Source organism: Patella vulgata, chromosome 6, assembly GCF_932274485.2.
Source record: "Patella vulgata chromosome 6, xgPatVulg1.2, whole genome shotgun sequence".
In the NCBI taxonomy this organism is placed as follows: domain Eukaryota; kingdom Metazoa; phylum Mollusca; class Gastropoda; family Patellidae; genus Patella; species Patella vulgata.
The window spans coordinates 49641013-49662327 of record NC_065884.2 but is presented as its reverse complement, the minus strand read 5'-3'; the positions used below and the strand labels follow the sequence as shown (position 1 = coordinate 49662327).

The following is a 21315-nucleotide window of genomic DNA, read 5'->3' as shown; positions in this document are numbered from 1 at the left end:
CCATACAGTGAAGTATGAGGGAAATTTTGTCCGGACGGTGGCGCTACGGCCTACTCTCATATAGAATTCCTACTGCGAAGGTATCTTTTTACGTGCACTCCAATGTGTACACAGCACCTCTGTCCTTGTCCGGCCCTTCGTCCTGCACCAATGAGAAGAGTCAGCCTCTGGCTCCCGAAAGTTTAAGATCCTACATACATTAAGACATTCATTTCAGTGCGAGCAGTATACAAATTAATCGATTTTAATCGTACCTATTCCGTTTCTGTCAATTTCACACTCCAGTGCAGTGGTAGGCTCGCCTTGTCCTTTAGGTTTAATTTGATCTAGATATGAGCACTTTCCTTGAACAATCACGGCAAAAACCAAGTAACGCATTTAATCTCAACTGTCTTCGACAGCTTTATGAAGGAAATATAGTAAGAAAACCTTCTTAATATTTAAGGAATCACATTTGCTAAAAGATTCGACCATAACGAGCCATGCGTCAGAGACGATTTAATAATTTTATGGGACCAACTCTCTACTAACGTCTACATCTTCATGGATAAAACATTTTTTATTTTGGTAGAAAACAAAAGTATCGATTTCATTAATAATTGTCCATTAACTTTGTGAAGTGGGTATACGTTAAAATTTGGCGAAGTGGGTATAATATATCTAAACTTGTGAAATGGGTACATGTTCATATTTCGGAAGAGCATTATGTCTACCACCCCAACCCTGAAATTTTATTTATTTATTTATTGATCAAATTAAAACAGCTAATCAACACAATTCAACATTTTATTCCGATAGAATTCATAGAAATTTACTTGCCTTAAAATGACAACATAATATTGACGTAAGGGGGTGCTACAGTAAATACAAAACCGAGTCTTACCTTTGAGAAACTGCTGTGTTAATTCCATATGAACAATCAGAAAATTGATAACGATTCCGTCGGTTTAGAACAATCCCCATGCTATGAGGCAATAAACAACTATGATAGCTCGTTTTAGGTTTCTTTTTTATACTTCATAAGTTCATACACAACAGTAGGCTATATGTAAATTATTTGGGAATTTAAGGAAGAATTTCCTGATACCTTTACTTACTGAAGTAAACAACTATGTCATTGTCGTTTTATAAATAAAAAATAACTTTACTTCTGAAAGTTTAGGGGAATACCCGTGAAAGACGTTTTAGTCTATTAGTAAGTCGGGGCGCACTATGGAGTTCTATACACATTATATACCCACATATTATGTGAAGCGTGACTGCCGTAAAAGTTTAGCGTTTTCCCACGCATTTACTTATGGAAGAGAGAGAGAGAGAGACACACACACACACACACAAGTATGGGCAATTTGGGACTAACATAAGGTCAATATTATTTCAATAATTCCCTTAAGCCTCGAAGATTTCAATAGTGGTAGTAAAGTGCAGGACGCAGAGAAAACTCATGTTGTTGGACAGACGATCTTACACTTTGTCACGTACAAGCTGGGAATGGAAACCACGCCACTTGATTCCATGACAGACACCACAGTACAGTGTTAAATCTATTCTAAGAGTAGTATTAGTTACGAGGATGCGTAATGCAATATATCTCTATAGTTGTTCATATTTCACATGTAATATAATTAATTGACTACCGACGTGTTGTCTACAATGAAAAACTTTGTTTATGAAGTTTCGTACTTTAACATGACAGTTTTCTATACCCAATCCAATTTAAAACAGATATATTTATTTGGCTGCAACTTTGATATATTCATTGTTGGTGAACTTGTCACGAGATCTAATTGTACTTCTTTAATAGTTATATGTTTTCTTTTATTGCCAAAAGAAAATAATATTGGCTAAATTATGAGGGGTGAAGTCAACCCATGTGAAAATAAAACTTCTTAAAGCTGTAGTTAGATTTTATCCTATACGGTAGTGTGAAATGAAATGAAATGGGGTTTAACGTCCTACTGTTTTGCTCCTAAACTGGGCTAATGAAGACGGGCATGCGCCATACAGTGTGCTATGAGGGAAATTTTGCCCGGGCAGCGGCGCTACAGCCTACTCTTATATCGAATTCCAACTGCCAAGGGATCTTTTACGTGCCAATATGTACACGGGACCTCGGTTTTTCGTCCCATCCGAAGGACTAGACACGCCGGAAAATCTGGATGAACTTTCTCGGCCAATGCAGGGATCGAACACCCGACCTCCAGGCTAGCGAGCCAGCGTCTTACCCACTTAGCCACGTGATCCCCCTATACGGTAGTGTAAATAGAAATAAAGATATTGTGTAAGTTTATCGATAAAATAACAAGGAAGACTTCCCGTTAAACATTTAGATAAAGATTAATCTGTAAAAGAATTTAATCTATGACCGCACAAGGTGTATTATAAACTATATCTTTAGTTGGTAGTTCGTTTATGGCAGGGAGGGACTGGGGGATGTTGACCGATAAACCTAGACCCTGGAATGTGGGGGCGGGGTGGGGTCTCTGTCCTCTCCGACCACGCGGCAGAACATGTTTGAAAAAGACGACGTAAGATTAAAACTAAAAAATGTCCCCCAAACTACGTGAGAATATAAAGGCACCGAGCCTCCTTCTCAGTCTTATAGAAAGAAGAATACCTTTATTTACATATTTAAACCTCACACAGAATTCAGGTAAAATTATTCAAACATCATGTTGGCATTAAATTGAAACATTATAATTTTACAAGTCACGCAGAATCCAGGTAAATTATTAAAACATCCTGTCTAGCATAAAATTAAAAAAATATAATTCAAATGTCACACAGAATCCAGGTAGATTCTTAAAACATCCTGTTAGCATATCCTGGTGACATATAATCAGTAGAGGACGTTAAACCCCATTTCATTTCACTCCGAAAAATGCTGGAGGTTTGGCAAGACCATACTGGCATAGCTATAAAAGGGAAATAACCCAATATAATGGAGTTCTATTGAGTTCAAGTCATGGCTATAATATCTGAATTATCCCTGCATTGGCCGAGAAAGTTCATCCAGATTTTCCGACGTGGTTTCCCCTTGTCAGTGGTGCAGAACGGAGGGCCTGACAAGGACAGTTGTCTAGTCCTTCGGATGAGACGAAAAAACCGAGGTCCCGTGTATATATGGGAATGCACGAAAAAGATACCCTGGCAGTTGAAATTCGATATAAGAGTAGGCGATAGTGCCTCTGCCCAGCCAAAATGTCCCTCATAGCACACTGTATGGCGTATGCCCGTCTTCATTAGCCCAGTATAGGAGCAAGAACAGTAGGACGTTAAACCCCATTTCATTTATAATATCTGAATTATATTCCATGAATTATTCAATTCCTGTGTGCATTATTGTAATAAAAAAAACCCCCTAAAAGTATATTGTTTCAATGACTAGTAATTGCACTGGTAACACACGGGTGACAGTTCCATGGAATACCAGTGTATTCCATAGAACTCTGACCATATGTATCTAAAAGTATGCTTGTCCTCAGTATAGTAATCTCTTGTCTTAAATTCCAGTTGTGGCTTTCAATGAGAGTTAGTAATTTAACATCTGTGTAATCATGTTATTAAATGATCCAATTAAAAAAAAACAACAACAAAAAAAAACCCCAAAAAAACAAAAAAACAAAACAAAACAAAAAACATGGCGTTTTCGAAAGATCCGTACTGTTTCTCGTACCTATTCTCAATTATCTATAGATTAAACCAGTATTTTATTTTCACATAAAATTCATTAATTATTTGTAGATTAATTCATTATTTTATTTTATTCCTAGGGCCACACAGACCCACCAAGTTAGGAACGTCCTTCCGGTTTCAAGGTAAAAGTATACGTTTTGAAGTTTACATTGTACCCTAGCATGGGAGGATAGTTTAAATTGAACTTTATGAAAAGTAGCAGTTTTTCCCAGGAATCATGACTCTTGCTTGAGGTCTTTCTTTTAGCGAGGATTCTTCTCCTGGGTTTTAGCTGCCAAATCAGTATAAACGTTCGCCAAGGGCCGCAACTCCAATAACCCCACAGAATTCTCATTAAAGTAGAGCCTCATACGTTTTCGATGCTATTTATCATTGTCGAAAATTGTTGATGTTATGCACACCCAGAGCAAAATCTCCGTCGCAAGTGCCAAAGACGAAACACGTACAGCAAAAGGTAAGGCAGAAGTCTTAACACTTAAATGTTATCGGGTGTTCATAGTCGGCACCTAACGCGTTTATTTATGGAAGACCAAACAGCTCTTTATTCAGTGTTCTTAATTCTTAGTTCTTAATTCATAGTCCTTAATTCTTATTTGTTGTCGTATTTCGACATGTGTACACTAAAATTAACATTTGTATCTAAAAATCAATATTTGTTTTACAAATCAGATATTTGTCATATCAGATTTATAAAATGTATTTTTGTTTAATTTAATTTTATTTTAATATAAAGATAGAATTTATTTTAGTAAATAAAAAAAATAATCTACATTTACATTTCATCATAGACATACAACGAAAAACAAATCCCGAACAACAAATTTCTAAATACAAATTTACAAATACAAATCTTGCAAAACATTTCTGCAAAAACATTTCTTCAATAACATTTCTCCAAAAACATTTCGTGAAATTCATCGAACCGGAACATCATGACGACATAAGCAGAAATCAACCTGCATACAATAAGGCACCATACAACAAAGGAGAATCGAACAAACTATATATACAATAAGAAAAATCGCTCGATGACCGCGACTTTAGTGAAATCGCGTGCGTGCTATGTCTCTCTCTCTCTCTCTCTATATATATATATTGGTTAATCTGATCTAGCATTAAATAAAATATAAAATAAATTGAAAGTAGTCTATTTTCAGAAATTGGGTTTTGTGTGATAGCGACATATTTCTTTGGACAAACAAAAGAGGGCTTTATCTCTTCTGAATCATGTAATCATGAATGTGCCAGTAAAATAGCTAATACTCGTATATTCAAAGAACGATAGACAAATACTTTCTGGTGAAGCATTATACGATAATTGGAATTTCGTATTAAGACGCGTATTTTGACTTTTAAATTACAAACTCCCTTCACTAAATAGAGCTCAGACGATCCAAATTTTATCTGCTTTAACAAGGTACGTAAATATCAATATGTCAGAAAATATTTTACAATTTTGAAAATGTATTCGGGCCTTTTTATTGGTATGCATCATCCCGATATCTTGTATTTTGTGTTATTTTTTTTCTTTTTTCAAGGTATGTAAATACAAATGTGCAAGAAAATAATTTACATTTTGTAGCAAACAATAAACATACTTTCCAGCTGTATTTCTTATTAAGATCGTTTTTTTTACTTTAAATATCCCTTCCCCTCCCTCCACTTAATAACGTTTGGTACCGTGTAACTTCGATCTTTTTTCAAGGTATGTAAATAGAAATGTGCCAGAAAATAACTTGAAAAGTTGTATACGCTATTAGACTCTATTAATTGACTGGGAGGGGGTGGGTGGGGTCTTAAATGTCAAAATAGGGTCATACTACGACATTCCAGGTATCACACTGAATACCACTGAAAAGAAGTTTCATTTGCTTTTTCAGAAATGTAAATTATATTCTGGCACATTTAAATTTACATAGCATGAAAGGGGTATTACAGTTAATGTATGAGTGTGGGGCGGGGGGCTGTTGGGTGACGCTAGATACTATAAAGTTAGTGTGGGAGCGAGGGGAGGTATTTAAAAGTAAAAATACGGGTTATCGTATATTGCATGAGCGGAAAGTATTCATTTCTTTATCCCTCTTTCAATATATTACTTATTCCTGGCACATTCATGATTACATGATTTAGAAGAGATAAAACACCCATCCCTTCGTTTGAGCAAAGAAATATGTCGCTATCAGACAAAACCTAATTCCTGAAAATAGACTACTTTCAATTTATTTTCTTTCTCGAAGACCCGGTCCGATTAACCATACGACGCACGTGGTTTCGCTAGAGTCGCGGTCATCGAGCGATTTTTCTTATGGTATAATATGCTTGCTCGATTCTCCTTTATTGTATGGTGATTTATTGTATGCAAGGTTGATTTCCGCTCATGTCGTCATAATATTCCGGGTCGATGGATTTCGAGAAATGTTTTGGGAGAGAGAGAGAGAGAAATAGGGTTTAACGTCCACTCGACACAAACTAGGGATTCGAAACCACGCCAGTCGACTCAATGACAGACTTTATGATACAGCGCGTGCACGCTAACCATTCAGCCATCCAACCCCCCCAAATGTTTTGGGAGAAATGTTATTGAAGAAATGTTTTGCAAGATTTGTTTTTGGAGATTTGTATTTAGAAATTTGTTGTTCTAGATTTGTTTTTCGTTGTATTTCTCTGATGAAATGTAAATGTAGGATAAATTTTGGTTTTCTAAAGTAAATTTTATCTTTATATTGAAATACAATTAAAATATATTTTACAAATCTGATATGAAAAATGTCTGATTTGTAAAACAAAATATTGATTTTAAGATACAAATGTTAATTTTAGTATACAAATGTCGAAATATGACAACAAATGAAAAAATAAGAATTAAGGACGATGAATTACGAAATAAGGACTAAGAACACTGAATAAAGAGCTGTTTGGTCTTCCTTAGTTTATATCGTTAATTTTAACAGTGGAAATTAAAAGTCAATCTAAAGATAATATAGGAGGCAGACCACCATTAAACGAATTGTAGTTCGTCTATTTATAGCAATTCTCTCTCTCTCTTTTCTCCCCTTTTGCATGCCCATTTTTGTTGATTTTTTGGTCTAGAATGGACGAAGAGGGTTTGAATTAACATTTTCTGTCAGGTTTTGGTAAATATTCATGATTTTGAGGCGGAAGGATAAGAGGGTTATCAGGTTAGCTACGTCGATATGTACGGCAACTAGTTACATGTTTTTAGTATGCTTCTTCAAGTTTGTGTATCTCAAAATTTTGGTGGTCAACCTCATACAAATTTTAGTGCAAAGACATGACCATTTGTTCCTCTGTCTGTAGTGAAAAGCATTCAGCCCAACGAAAATTTGGGGAAAAGTTGGAGGTGGGCAAAGAGGCCAGAATTAACATTGAAGTCAATGGGGAAATTAATGGTGGTCTGCCTCCATATAAAGAATTTGTTATCTCCCTTTGACTAGTCACAGAGGTTGCATAACAAACATGATATGAATGCGAAAGCGCAATTCTTGTAAATACTTATGTGTCTGGTTGTTTTCTTAGAAAATAGTGAAGATTTTTATGTGTTTTCCCGCACACGACCTCTCCCCGTTTTAATCCAATGAAAACTAATTATAGAGTTAGAAAATATAATACTTTTGACCAGCAAAGTCACCAACATAACAGAAACTTTGTAGAATTTAATACAAATTTTATGGGTTCTGTTGTTTTGTTTGTGTGTGTGTGTGTTTGGGGGGGGGGGGCACCCTGTATATTCATAGCTCAGCCCTTTAATGATTTGGAAAATAACTTAAAATTTAAAAGACAAACGCATGAAGGAAATCAAATTCGGAAAAATATTTTGTAAGTGAATAAATTTGAATTGATATCATTGGTATGCGTGTGCATATAGAATATATATTGTTTTATCAAATGGTTGGATATAAAATGGCATCCGGTGCAAACCAAGATGGCGAGAATTGAATTGATGATATTTTAGATACGTGCAGAACATGTAATGATAGGATGTTGACACAGTTTAGTTATTGTTAACTTGGATAGGTCGAGGTCATACAAACGGAAGAGTTCCGCGCCAAGATATTAATTTTGAACAACCGCAGATTGATGTATAAGGCTTACTTCGTGGGTTTTATTGTGTAGATCACAAAATCTCTGAGATCTCGCCAATTCCAAAATACTTCTACTGTTATTACGATAATAGATATTATCCATCATGATTGTAAAAAGGTCTTGCAAACAATACAGCAGCTTTTTGAGGTTTTATGAGCCATGCCAAAACAAATGTCAAACATATTGTAGACTATAGTCTTCATATTCCATGGAAAGAAAATCGTTTCTGTGGGTCTTAGATGTAAATGAATAAACATGAACAAGTAGGAAAATTTAATTCGCTATGGTAAAGGGTTATTATCACTGATATTGAAGTGGTCTGTTGAATTTGGATTTCAGAAATCGATGACTACTATTGGTTTGGAAACGCTTCAAATGAATAGTGATATCAGGTTTTATAAAAAAAATCATCCAGCTCTATCTCGTGCACGACCCCTATCCCTATTTATAACCCACACAATTCAATGCAAATTAAATAAAAATGGGGCTTAACATCTTACTGTCCTGCCCTGACTGGGCCAATGACGACGGGCAACCACATAGAGTGTACTATGGGTTAAAATTTTGCATGGGACTTTTATATAGAATTCCATCTGCCAAGGGATCTTTTACGTGCACGCCATTGTGTACACGACGGGATCTCGGTTTTTCGTACCATCCGAACGACTAGACAGCTGTCCTTGTCAGGCCCTCCGTCCTGCATCACTGACAAGGGGAAACCACGCCGTAAAATCTGGATGAACTTTCTCGGCTAATGCAGGGATCGAACACCCGACCTCCAGGCTAGCGAGCCAGCGTCTTACTCACTTAGCCATCATGGCTCCAAGCATCTAATGCACATTTAATCTAAAGTAAATCACAATAATGCAGTAAATATTCAAAATGGTATCATTATACATTTGGTATGCATTAAGGCGCAAGTTCTGTTGTTTTAATATTAACGTCATCATCATAATAATCATCATCGTCGTCGTCATTCGTCGTCGTCGTGACCAAAATAATGGGACCACCACAAACTAGACAAATGTTTTCTAAATAAGCTATATTTTCTATTTTCATATAATTTGGCTTCACGCCCCGTCAACGCAGTTCAGATTTCTATTCAGCGTATAGACATATACAACGTTATACAAACGCACAATAAACAATAAAAAGCCCCCCCCCCCCACACACACACACAAAATAAAAAAAGAAAGAACCAACTCTCCCCAAGACCACAAAACGGGTTTATTAAAGAATAAAGGCAAGTAAGATGTATTTTTGATTTCTTCGAAGTGGACTTACTTTGTCAGTCCCGTAGGCGCCAAGTCAACAACCCAACTGTTTATTATCACTTTAATTCTTAGTTTTCTATTTCTTATTCATTTATGTATATACTTCTTATTTACTTATTATTAAAACCTTTGGGTGCACGTAAAAGAACCCCTGGCTGTTTGAATTCGACGATGAGTAGACTGAAACGTTGCTTGTCGGGACAAAATTCCCCTAAATGCACACTACGTGGCTTATGTTAGTCTTTATTAGTCCGGTTGGTATAAGACGTTAAACCTCAATTCATTCCATTTCACTTATTATTTTTAGAATATTGTATTGCATATCATATATACCTATCAATTTTACTTGTAATAATGCCAAAGTCAAGGTCGCTTATTTGCAGTTAGAGAACAGCGGGGTCGAAGGTTCTCTTTTCAATCGGCAAAAGCAAGTGGGAACAATCGATTCCAAAGTCCAACTCGCTGAAGCCCGGTTCGGGAATGAAGAAGACAGTTATAATAATATACTGGATGTCACTATACCATTGGAGAACGGTATATATGTATACTGTTTTGATTGGAGTTGCCGTTGGATTACTCATCTGTACCAAGTGATTTAGGAAGATGAATCAAACATAATATTTATTATTCGGAAGTATTCCTGGTTGCTTATACTAAAATATAACGGGACCTTGAAAATAGACTTGATTGTGAATATATTTACTTCCCATTGTTAAACTTTTATATCCTCGACTACTTATCAGTAAGATGTTTTGCAAGCTTTCTGTGGAAGTAAAATTAACTTCTAATTTTCTTAAAATATCTGTACTCAAAATATAATGTTTAGTATCTTTGTACGAGAGAGCACTTGGAAGAACAAAAGTTACTCAAATAAAAAATAAAGATAAATTATAACATTGCAAGGAATTGAAATGAAATGAAATGGGGTTTAACGTCCTACTGTTCTGCTCCTAAACTGGGCTAATGAAGACGGGTCAAGGAATTGAGAAGCTGGTTGTCGAATGGTCTAACATGTGCACTTTAGATCATAAGGTTTATCATTGAGTCACGTGTTACGGTTCGCTCTTAAGCCGGTGCCTGACAAGGGACCGGTCCCCCTGCTTTACTTCATAAAATAGGCTTCAGTTTCGTCGATTCACTTCAATTGCTAGAGATCGTTACAATCTCCGACACAACACCAAAGAGCGTCAAATTCTCAACAAACACAAAACAACACGCAGGAGATGCCAAATTCTTAAATTATTTAATGTTTTTCAAAACCTTTTCTCTCGTTTCGCTCGGCGCATTTTTCTACACGCTTTTTCATATATTGTCGCATTATTTCTCAACAGTTGGGTTATTTTGTTCTCTTTAAATAACCCTTTTGGCTCGCCTTTTCAACGATCTTTGTTATTGTTTTCTAAAACATTACAATATAACCGTTCCCGTTTGTTACATTTCTAATAACACGTACTGTACCTTCTCAATACTTTGCAATGCTGGGAGTGGAGATTGCAGCCCGGTCCTGTTTTAATAGGCCCTTTTCCCATTAACGAAATGAAATGAAATGGGGTTTAACGTCCTACTGTTCTGCTCCTATGCTGGGCTAATGAAGACGGGTATACGCCATACAGTGTGCTATGAGGGAAATTTTGCCCGGGCAGCGGCACTATCGCCTACTCTTATATCGAATTCCTACTACCAAGGGATCATTTACGTGCATTCTAATGTATACACGGGACCTCGGTTTTTCGTCTCAACCGAAGGACTAGACAGATGTCCTTGTCAGGCCCTCCGTCCTGCATCACTGACAAGGGGGAACCACGCCGGAAAGTCTGGATGAACTTTCTCGGCCAATGCAGGGATCGAACACCCGACCTCCCTCTCCCATTAACAACTAGATAGGTGTATATAATCCTAATCATCGTTAAACAATATGCAACATCATCAAAAACATTTTCTAATCTAATTTCAACTTTTGCGCCACGCTCCGTTTGCATAATATATATATATATCAAAAGACCACTACCGAGTACATATTATATCTACCAATTTTATTTCAGTCATTGAATATTGTTATGGGTAAACTGAAATGTGATTTAGAGACGGAAACGGTGAAGTGTGATGAATGCAATTGTGCGAACAAAGCGCTCAAAAAGATCCGATCAACACTATCTTCGTCGTGTCGGCAGTATCATATAGTTTATACGTATTCAAAAAATTTGAAGGCGAGGTATTCAAGAAAAACTGTGGACCCCACCTCTACCCCCTCGCCGGAGACGAGGGAATGAACCTTATACATCTTGTCACGTTATCAGTAAAAACTTGAAATCAAACGGTACAAAAAGTTAGTTATGTGAATTTGGAAGTGGTATAACGTGTTCTACAAAAGGTAGCCATTCGAATTGCAATGCCACGTGCACAACACTAACCATTATTTATTTCAAAATAAAACGAGAAATAGTTGGGGGTTTCAGGGACAGAAGGGTACCTCAGAACCGAAGATCACCATTAGAAACACCAGTCCTGTATTGTTGTTGGCCATGTTAGTTCCTTAATAAAGAAGTGGTATCAGATGTTCTAGAAGGATATGTGTGCACCTCGAACCACATCTCTAAGACGTGATCAAATTCACCCAACCTGATTTCAGATAATATGTTGTAGGTCGGACTTAAAACGCAGAAAACTGATGAGAATGTTTAATTGTCCTGAAGTAATTTTTATACCTTTGCTAAACTGCTTACAAATAATTAATATGGAGTCATTTTACTCACACATTTCTCAATGAATTATGAATTTACAAATTGCTTTTACTGGGAGGGAAAAAATCACTATTCAAAATCATAGTGGAAATAAGAAACTTAATTACATTGGTTGAAAGCGCGATGATGTTTATTTGACTTGTTTTATTCAGATCATTTCAGGTGCGTGCGATAAACATAAATATTCTCATGGCTTATTTCAATTTTATAAAACTCTAATTTGGGGCAAGTAGGGCAGAAATATATAATGATGACATTCTGATAAAAAAAATTTATACCCGGGTCATCTATATTATACTGCATGTCGCCTGACTAGAAATTAAAGAAAATCCCCAAATTTACAAGGTCAGACATGTGTGTATGTTCAGTGGTGAACCCGAGAAGGAAGTCTTCCGTTTCAAAAATACTTCTTTCGACCAATCGTATATCATTTTATATTTACTTCCACTTATTAATAATGTCTATATTTATAACTACAATAGTCATACATTGTCCATACAGTGTAAATAGTATACAGCTTATACTCACCACCAGTGTAACCATTAGATAAAGGCTTTATACATTGCCAACATTTTCCTAATACAACAGTCTTAACGGCCTTAAATAAAATGGCAACGTAATATGTTTGGCTTAATTTGAAAATCGTGTAGGCCAATTTGCAATGATAATGATCACGAACTTATCGAATATATTGAACGTTTCATTTTTTGAATGCACAATGTGTTATTTAATTGCACTTTATATTGTAGTATTGGCGATTTGCCATGACTGGTAAAATAGTTTACTGCAAAGACTTTTAAATTTCCAATCTGATTTTAACATAGATCCTATTTTGTTTCGTTTTTGTGACCTCCTATGACCTCTGATAACCGGTCAGATCTTCATGTAGTGTAGGCCATCGAAAGTATAAAAAACGAAACGAAATATAGATCTGTATTTTAATCGGATTGTTAATTTTCCGAACAAGCATGTAACTTTAAGTTTAAGTCAACTTGAATCAGAAATAACATTCACCTATATACCAATGTGTTTTAATCGAACTCTTTAAATGAGACGTAGTCCAGGATCATTATACAAAATGTAATTTATTTAATGCCCCCGTCAGACCGGGTGGCGTCCTCACTGCGCTGCTGCGACCGTACAGGGACCAGAAAATTCACAAGGAACCAGATCAATCGAAATCAGCACTGCATTATTGATTTGACCAAGGGCCTGACAAGGTCAGTTGTCTAGTTGTTCCAAAACCGCTTTAGCCCCACCCTTTGTTCCAAGACCGCTGTAGTCTACCCCCACCTATTCTTCCAAAACCACTGTAGTTTATCCCCATCCCTTCTTCCTAAACCACTGTAGTTCAACCCCACCTGCAGTAGTTTATCCCCACCTCTTCTTCCAAAACCACTGTAGTTCATCCTCATCCCTTCTTCCTAAACCACTGTAGTTTATCTCCACCCCTTCTTCCAAAACCACTGTAGTTCATCCCTACCATTTCTTCCAAACCCGCTGTAGTCCCCTCTCATTTCTTTCTTCACAAAGATGTAGTGCTTCCCGGCTACATATATTTCCCTTATTCTCCCCTTTAACAAGTGATTTATTCATTAGCCCAGTCGGAATAGAACAGTAGGACGTTAAACCCCATTTCATTTCATATAAACAGAAAAGAAAGTCATACACATCTTTATTATAAAATCTATTTTTATTTCATATTTTGAAACGTTGGGCATAACATAAACAGTGTATAAAAAATAACTTACCGATATATGTAATATACAAACTCAACCAGCAAGCCTTTTGTTCTATATATGTATACATATGTATTGTATGTACATAACAATTATATTTACATTATTTACATAATATGCATACACTATCATACAAATGTTGATTATATACAAAGTGTACAAATCGATCATCGATTAATAATCAGATTCGATCATCGATTCATAATCAGATTTTATTTAGGATAACCTAGTTAGTCAGCATATACTATAATAATATTATATCTATATATATATATTTAAGCGCCCTACTGTTATGTATAATAAATCTCCGATAGGAGATACGTAAAAACTCGAGACTTCTCGAGATCATGTACACGTTTATCCTGCGCAGTGAGAGTGACGGAGCAACATGCAAAGAAGCATATTATTATGAAGACAAAGTTTCGTAGAGTTTGTTCAAAAGCTAAAGAGTTGAAATTAAATCATGCAAAACATACATGTTACAATACTCATTGAATTTACTGTCGTTTTAGAAGTTGTTTTAAATTTAAAAGTTCTATATAATTTGTGCTATATTATTACATATAGCCCAAGCATTATATTAAACATAAACAGTGAGGAAGCTTTTTCAATTTCTTTAAAAAAAATGAACAAGAAAATGAAGATAATATTTTAAAAATAAAACTCCCCCGTTTTTGTTTTTTTTAAACTCAAAAAAGGTGCCAGAAAATAAAATCTTAATTCAACAAAAGATAGAACTAAAGTACAAATCAAGTAAAAAGACATACAACCAAGAATATTTTTGAAAATATACTTTTGACAAAAATATTATTTTTATCCTTTGACAACGATATATATACTCAGTGTTGAATAACTAATATCATTCATTCGTTAATTACACAATAGAGACATTTCAAAGAAAATGATTCAATATCTTCAACGTTACTTTGTTGAAATGTCCCTTTAATTAAAAACCCTATATGAAATATGAAACTTAAGGTTTCTTTAAATGCAATATTGGGAGAAAACTCTCTTTAAGATATTTGATTTGGATGCTCGCTTGGAATGGTATGACGTCATTTCTCCCACAGGCAGAATATAGCCATGACTTGGCTGTTGTAAGTTTTGATAAAATAATACAATATGATAAAATATGGAATACTATGAAGATAATGGAACAAAATAATAACATAAATTATCTATGAATAATATCTACTAAGTCACGAAATTAAATATAATAGTCAGAATCAATCTAAAGATCAATCAAAGGAAATGAAGAATAGTATTAAGCTATATGTGGAATAGAAGACAGGAAACAATCCCCTTCAGTTATTACATGATGGAATCTTTGCAAGTACTATATGCATTTCGAATGATTTCAGTTCATAAAAGCTCCAATTATTCTATCAATTGGAATAATATAATTAATAAAATCTTTGTAATTACTGTATTAATTGGAATGATTTCAATTTATAAATTCTTTTGTAATTACTTACGTTTCCAGTGCAAAAAAGGTGGAATTGGACGGTTTACATTAAAGAACGCAATCGAATTGCAACAACATAAATTGTCTACACTTTTCATAGGCGCAGAATTGTTTACAAGAAACTTCTGTTGATTACAATAATTGCCTTTTTAAGAGCTTTTGTGGGTGTGAAAATTGTTGGAATGTAATAAGTTCTACATGTTTAATATATAATAAATTATATCGGATAAATGAAAAAATGTGAAAAATTGAGCACGAGATGATAACCGATGACTAACAGCCGAGTAACCTCCCCCTTTCTTTGAGCTGAGTAAGGTGTGGTGGTGGTAGTGTTTGGTTGCCATGACATCTAATCTTGCCAGCCATGTGCCTTGGGGCCAAATTTGAAGCAAAGTTTCTTGGGGAATCGGCCATTTTTCGGAATTGTTTCAAAGTATCCTGCCGATCTACAGAACCTGAAAGACACAAACAAAATAATTCCTTTAAAATAAATTTGATTGATACAAAGACCACGTTTAAGACATCGACTCAACCTGTGAAGAACAAATCGTATTAGAGCAAAACCATGGACCTTATAATACAGGTCCATGGCAAAACTAATCGCTTTAATTAAATATTTACTCATAAATTGGCGTGTAATTAAAAAGGCGTTTAATAGTAGATCATAATTAATGTCACTATGACATCTACACCCATAAATCACAGGTGTCACATTTGACTGAGTATTTACCTTTGGGTATTACCTACGTGCAGGGTTGGTTATCTAGATTTAAGAAGCTATTTTCGTTTGAATATCCGATAACGGCGTGTCTCCCTGATAGCATTATCAAAACTAACATATTTGTTGAATAAAAACTCCTATTCCTTACCTCATTGCACGGCTAAGTTTTTCGTAAGTCATTTGTCGGTTATTTTTCTTTCGTCCCCACATCTGTGCTACAGCCTCTGAGTTAACAAAACGAAACACACCGATAGACTTATCCTCCCATTTTAATAATGAGGGATTCACTGTATTGTCTTTTAATAAATCTCTCACAAATTCCCATAAATGGTTACCTTTAGATCCTGTAAAAGCAAAACGAAATAATTTGAAATAACGTAAAACTGAATTTAAATGCATGAATGTGTACAAAGCAAATCAATGATACAATTTTTAACCTATTTCGACTGGCTTTTGAGTATACATCTAGGACACTGATTAGCAAGCGAGGGGACGTTTGTGTATCCAGAATGAAGATCGATCATGCTGCTGCTTGATCAGCGCCCGCCCCCTCACTATCTATTTATTTAAGGGATTACTACATTTTCTCATATTTACTGTATATATGCCTACCTCCAGATCTGGCTTTGTTGGGTCTGGGTGGCCGTGTATCTTGACACCCTAAACTGTCTCCCTCTTCCGAAGAAACACTGTGCGTTACCATGCGTCTTTTGGGAGTCTGGAAAACTTTATTACAAGGAATCATCGACAAGGGATTTATTTCCATCTCCTCCTCTGCGCTTAAACAGTCATAGGCGTTTGGTGCTTGCATACCCCAATCTTGTTCTTGGTCCGATTCTAGAATACAAGATGAAAAACATGAGTAAAGTTGAATTATTATTTCGAGTTTAACGAAGATTGTGCATTTAAGAAAACAATATGAAAATACTAAAACAACAAATACGATAGATGTGAAAGAGCACAACACTACAAAACGACTAGATCTATTTGTTAAGGACAACTCAATTATCGTCAAGGTCGCTGAGATGTAAATAAGGTTAGGCACGTACGTGATTGTTGGCGAGATTGTAGGTTAGGATTAGCGCTAGCCCTGTTTACATCTCATGAAGTTGGCCTTATCAAATAGATTTTACCCTACAAAACACTTAGATCTCGCACGAAACGTGTTCAAGATTTTAAAAATAAAGCCCGAAAACAATTTCCTTCAGATTTAATTAGCCAAAAATTCGAGAGTCTGAACTTACCACCACTGACATAACCTTGGTCAGATGTCTCGGGAAATAAATTTTTTTCGACGTCAAAATCGTATTTATAACCACCAATAAGCACAGAAAAATCAACAAGATCCGCTGCAAGAAAACAACAAAAAACAAATAAACCCCAAGCAAATAAAACAAAATAAAGCAACAGGTCACTCAGCACCAAATAAAATATTTTTTTTTTTTTGTATCAAATTTGAGATAGAATTTTGTATCAAATTTGAGATAGAATTTTGTGTCGAAAATAATAGAAATGTGCCCACGTCATGCAAAAAGATGAAAACAAAAATAGATTGCAAATGTCCACACACTAAAGTTAACATAACGAGCAACACAAAAAGATAATCACTGATTACAAAACAGTACAAAATACTAACAATATGCACTAAGGAAAAATCTATCGGCCATATTTCAAAACGACTGCAGAACTTTCTAAAGATTTCCGGGTTCCCAAGCCGTACTGAATATGCAGTATCCGTTAACACTATTTTTAGATTTAGCTAATACGATATGACAGCCGATGTGATCAAATTGATACCAACGTAGGTCGCTGTTGAGCTTAATGTGATCTTGACAGTCACTCGGCAACTTATATATCATCTAGATTTAGCGACCTGTGCATTAAGCACCTCCCACATTTTGAGGTGTTCACACTAAACATTTTGCCTTATGTAATCGTGATATTAATATTTAATAAAGGAGGTGTCTATCATGGTGCACATTATTTATTGGAGAATCGCTCCTGTCATAGTTAGCCCAGGGCCGGCTTTAAGACGTGAGAAATTAACATTTATTGACACTTACTGTTTGATCCATCCCCGGGCACGAAAGCTGTGTCGTCAGAGCTTGGAAAGGGGACGTAGACAGGATCGTAATTAAAAGTCTCGGGCTTGGTTGGGGCAGAGAACGAAGCTGTCAAAAACAAATCAATCAAATAATCAATAAACGAATGATGATTAATCATAAATAGCATCATTTATCTCATTAAAGACACATGATGAAAACGTAATAGGCGTTAAATATTTGCAAACAAATCCCAAATCTATGGCCATTTATCAATTCACTGATAGGTATAGCACACGATAAGCTACATCCCCAGAAAAGAAAATCAATTAAAATAGTTAATGTTAGTAAAATAGTAAACCAGCTTTTGTTTCATTTTAAATCATTCTGCGAATTGAAATTCACGCCAATAGTGAATATTCCATATCATACACGTATCAATTATGTTATGCGTATAGAAAAGGATTGAAAAATAATAGTATTATGTATTAAATTACCAAACTGAAAATTAATGACCCCAGGCAGAATATTAACCCTTTTCTGTGACAGTCCAAATTCTTTATAATTTAGCATTAGTAAGATAATTTCCAACTCCTTGCTTGGGCTATACTTAAATAAAAGAATTATCGAAAATTCTTGCTTGGGCTATACTTTAATAAAATAATTATCGAAAAATCGTTAAGAAGGTACTCTATCCGCAGACCCTAGCTACACGTCCACATCTGTTACGAGTCCTTTTTGATTGTGTAACGCATGGCGTACCGTCACAATATGAAAAAGCCAAATTAAAAACTAGATTTTCTAGGCTCCCCAGACCTACAACCGTCAAAGTTGACAAACTCCACCCGTGGCCCGTTATACAAAATGAAAGAAAGTTAGAATACTTACCGGTATCTACCAACTGTCTGAAGAGATCATACATGGCCGAACCAAAGAACGGATCAACATTTAAAAAGTCATTTCTCGTCATGCTGCATAGTTTGTCTCCAGATAAATTTTGGTAAGCTTCACCACAAACTTTTGAACCATCAAAGCGCTGTTTGTCTGCCACAAAAAATACCCAATCTAAAATTTCTGAATCGCTCCAGTTTTCGGGGTGCTTTGTCGTCCAACTTAATAAATTGTTTGCGGTCTCTGTAAATACTGAAAGGAAGAAGAATAAATATTTAACTTAAAAAATTAAATTTGCCTAAGCTATCCTACCGATAAAGCATTTGTTATAGTTTATACATTAATTAACGACTTCTCTTATTATGAAATTAATAACTCTTAAGTATAAAAAGAACTGCATAAAGAATGGGTCGATTGGAAAAATTTCTGTACCAAAATGTTCTTTTTAAATAAAAGTATTTCTGATTTTGCATTTTCTTAAACGCTATATTTTATCTTTATTTTGACATGTTGGTGTTTTGATCATTTCGTTGCAAAATAAGTTTCTTTGAAATACAAGCATTGAGCATTTCTTGATATTATTGAGAATCATTTTTTTAGATTCAAATATTAAACACATTTTGATTAACAGGTATTGATTATTCCCTTTTTACTTACATGGACTTTGCTTAATGGAATTAAGATTACGTGTGCAGGCATCGTTATTGAAGTTTTGATTAGATCGGCAAGACATATTTGTGTCATATGAATGTTCCATGGGTTCCAGCTTTACAATTGATCGGGAATCAATGTTATATAAACAACTAGTTGATCGAGGAGCATCGTATCCAAATGGAGATTCTGTGGGCTGAAAAATAAATATGGGGGGTGAAGAAAGCTATCTAGATTCAAACTAAATTCTATAAATCAGTCTCCCTATATATTCCTATATTATATTTTGTTTTAGATTTCGCATTGTCGATATTTTAACCCAGGTATAATAAATAGTTGTAGATATTTTGTAATTGCCATTAAAGTAAGCGAGCCTCGCATGGCATCATCACAGTTACAGTAATTGTAAGACTGTCTACATCAAAGTGTAAAAGTGCCCCAATCAAGCAATTATACGTGAATTTATTTCATATATATTTGGAAATTAATCTTTTAACAAACAAATGGCAAATATATCAACAAATTGGAATTTCAGGAAACCAGGTCAAATGAACGCGTGCAACTCTGCGATCAATACGCAAAAATCAATAATGTTATTTTCTAGGTTGATGGTCGCTAAAATATATAAAATGAAGCATGCATTCTGAATTCTTAATCATCTCTAATATCAAATACTAATCAAGTGCATTCAGCTTTCTTAATCAAAGTTGTTTATTTCATTTCAATATTTTTGAAGATCACCGAAATTCCTTTGTCTGATATTTAATTCCCTAAATAAACAGTTAATTAGGCAAAATCAAAAATAAATGATGATTACTTTAATAGAGAGTATATAAACCCTGATATACCATAATAGCAGGAATTATAAAAACATATAGCATAATAGAAAATATATGAACATAAATACGTTAATAAAATGTTAGGAAAACTTACGGATATAGGGGGATAGGCTAAGGTGGTCATAATATAGATTTGGAAACAAAATCCAACTAAATAATGATGATTCTGAAAATGAAATGATGAACAAAATAGACTGAAGTAGGAATGTAAACAGAAAGTTGTGCAAGATAGATCATAAAGAGGGAAAACAAGGATTAGACCTACTGTATGCAATATAAATATTTTGAATTCTTCAGTAATAAATCGCTATTTTGATTCATTATCCACACGAAAACGACTAATGGATAAGAACAGCGAAACTCGACAACTATATTGACTTTTCCTCGTATTCATTTTTTGCAAACTAAAATTTGTATTGCAATCATCTGATTACAATAAACAGACGTCTAGATTGGAAATACACACACATTACCCCTAACCGAAATCGCTTGTCGAATGCTTCTGCAGTCGGCAACTTCAACACGTGGTTGGAGATGTCATTCATAATCCTATAGTATTTCTGTTACCCATAAGATAAGAATGTCATCCGCCGTGCATAAGATAAAATCATAAAACAACATAACCTAAATTTACGCTAATTAATCATAATTCTAGTATAATGCATAAGATATAGCCCTAAACCACTGATGATGAAATGCATCTTGCTAAGGATCTTGAAGATTTACGAAAACAAAAAATATATATTGTAATGTGACTCACCTAATAGTGACTCGTCTTCAGTTTCAGTCACAGGACTTGTGTGTTAAAATTCCAAGAGGGGTTTATTATATAAGTACACTGACTACTACAATATTGTCATTGTGAAATTTATAGAGTGGGCACCGGCAAGATAAATCCAATGTTTTCATCACGTGGTCTGTTGACAATGACCAATCAGAAAGTTGTAGAATTTAGGTGGTTCCCCTTTTTCTAAATAGGTCAACCTAGGCTCTTTTGATTGGCTATACCGATTGTGACGAACCAAGCGCTGTTGTCATTGATTTTTTTTGTTCAGTCTCTTCAGACTTAGTGTGGATAGCTCGGGTTAGTTCTCTATTCACATGTTTCATTCTGAACTTACTATTGACCACTTGTTTATATTTAGATACGTA

General features: G+C 35.0%; 2 protein-coding genes across 4 annotated transcripts in view; both read right to left on the bottom strand.

Annotated features, from left to right (window-relative positions):
• The window catches only part of LOC126823820 (ETS-related transcription factor Elf-1), a 32298-nt gene extending 31400 nt beyond the window's left edge, over nucleotides 1-898 (bottom strand). The window contains exon 1 of the mRNA XM_050552837.2: nucleotides 884-898. The gene's annotated coding sequence lies outside the window, so the exon portion shown is untranslated. The remainder of the gene's footprint in view (nucleotides 1-883) is intronic.
• A 12591-nt stretch (nucleotides 899-13489) lies between these two features.
• Nucleotides 13490-21068, bottom strand: LOC126824000 (ETS-related transcription factor Elf-3). 3 transcript variants are annotated; one of them, XM_050553080.1, is made up of 9 exons: nucleotides 20924-21044; nucleotides 20258-20329; nucleotides 19331-19520; nucleotides 18671-18925; nucleotides 17804-17911; nucleotides 16985-17089; nucleotides 16353-16577; nucleotides 15889-16084; nucleotides 13490-15474 (listed from the first exon to the last, which is right to left on the bottom strand). In XM_050553080.1, exons 2-9 carry the CDS (start codon nucleotides 20285-20287, stop codon nucleotides 15369-15371), a joined length of 1215 nt encoding a protein of 404 aa, XP_050409037.1. In that variant the 5' UTR covers nucleotides 20288-20329; nucleotides 20924-21044; the 3' UTR covers nucleotides 13490-15368. The 3 variants fall into 3 exon arrangements, with proteins under 3 accessions (XP_050409037.1, XP_050409039.1, XP_050409038.1); XM_050553082.1 differs by lacking the exon at nucleotides 20258-20329 and having other exon boundaries at nucleotides 20924-21068; XM_050553081.1 differs by lacking the exon at nucleotides 13490-15474 and having other exon boundaries at nucleotides 15885-16084; nucleotides 20924-21045.
• Nucleotides 21069-21315: the final 247 nt, after the last annotated feature.

Coding starts and splice junctions, on each gene's coding strand:
- LOC126824000 (XM_050553080.1), bottom strand. CDS start 20,287: ATGACCACCTTAGCCTATCCCCCTATATCC. Junction 17,912..18,670: donor CAGACAGTTGGTAGATACCG/GTAAGTATTCTA, acceptor TGTTTTTGACAG/CTTCGTTCTCTGCCCCAACC. Junction 15,475..15,888: donor AAACTTAGCCGTGCAATGAG/GTAAGGAATAGG, acceptor TGTGTCTTTCAG/GTTCTGTAGATCGGCAGGAT.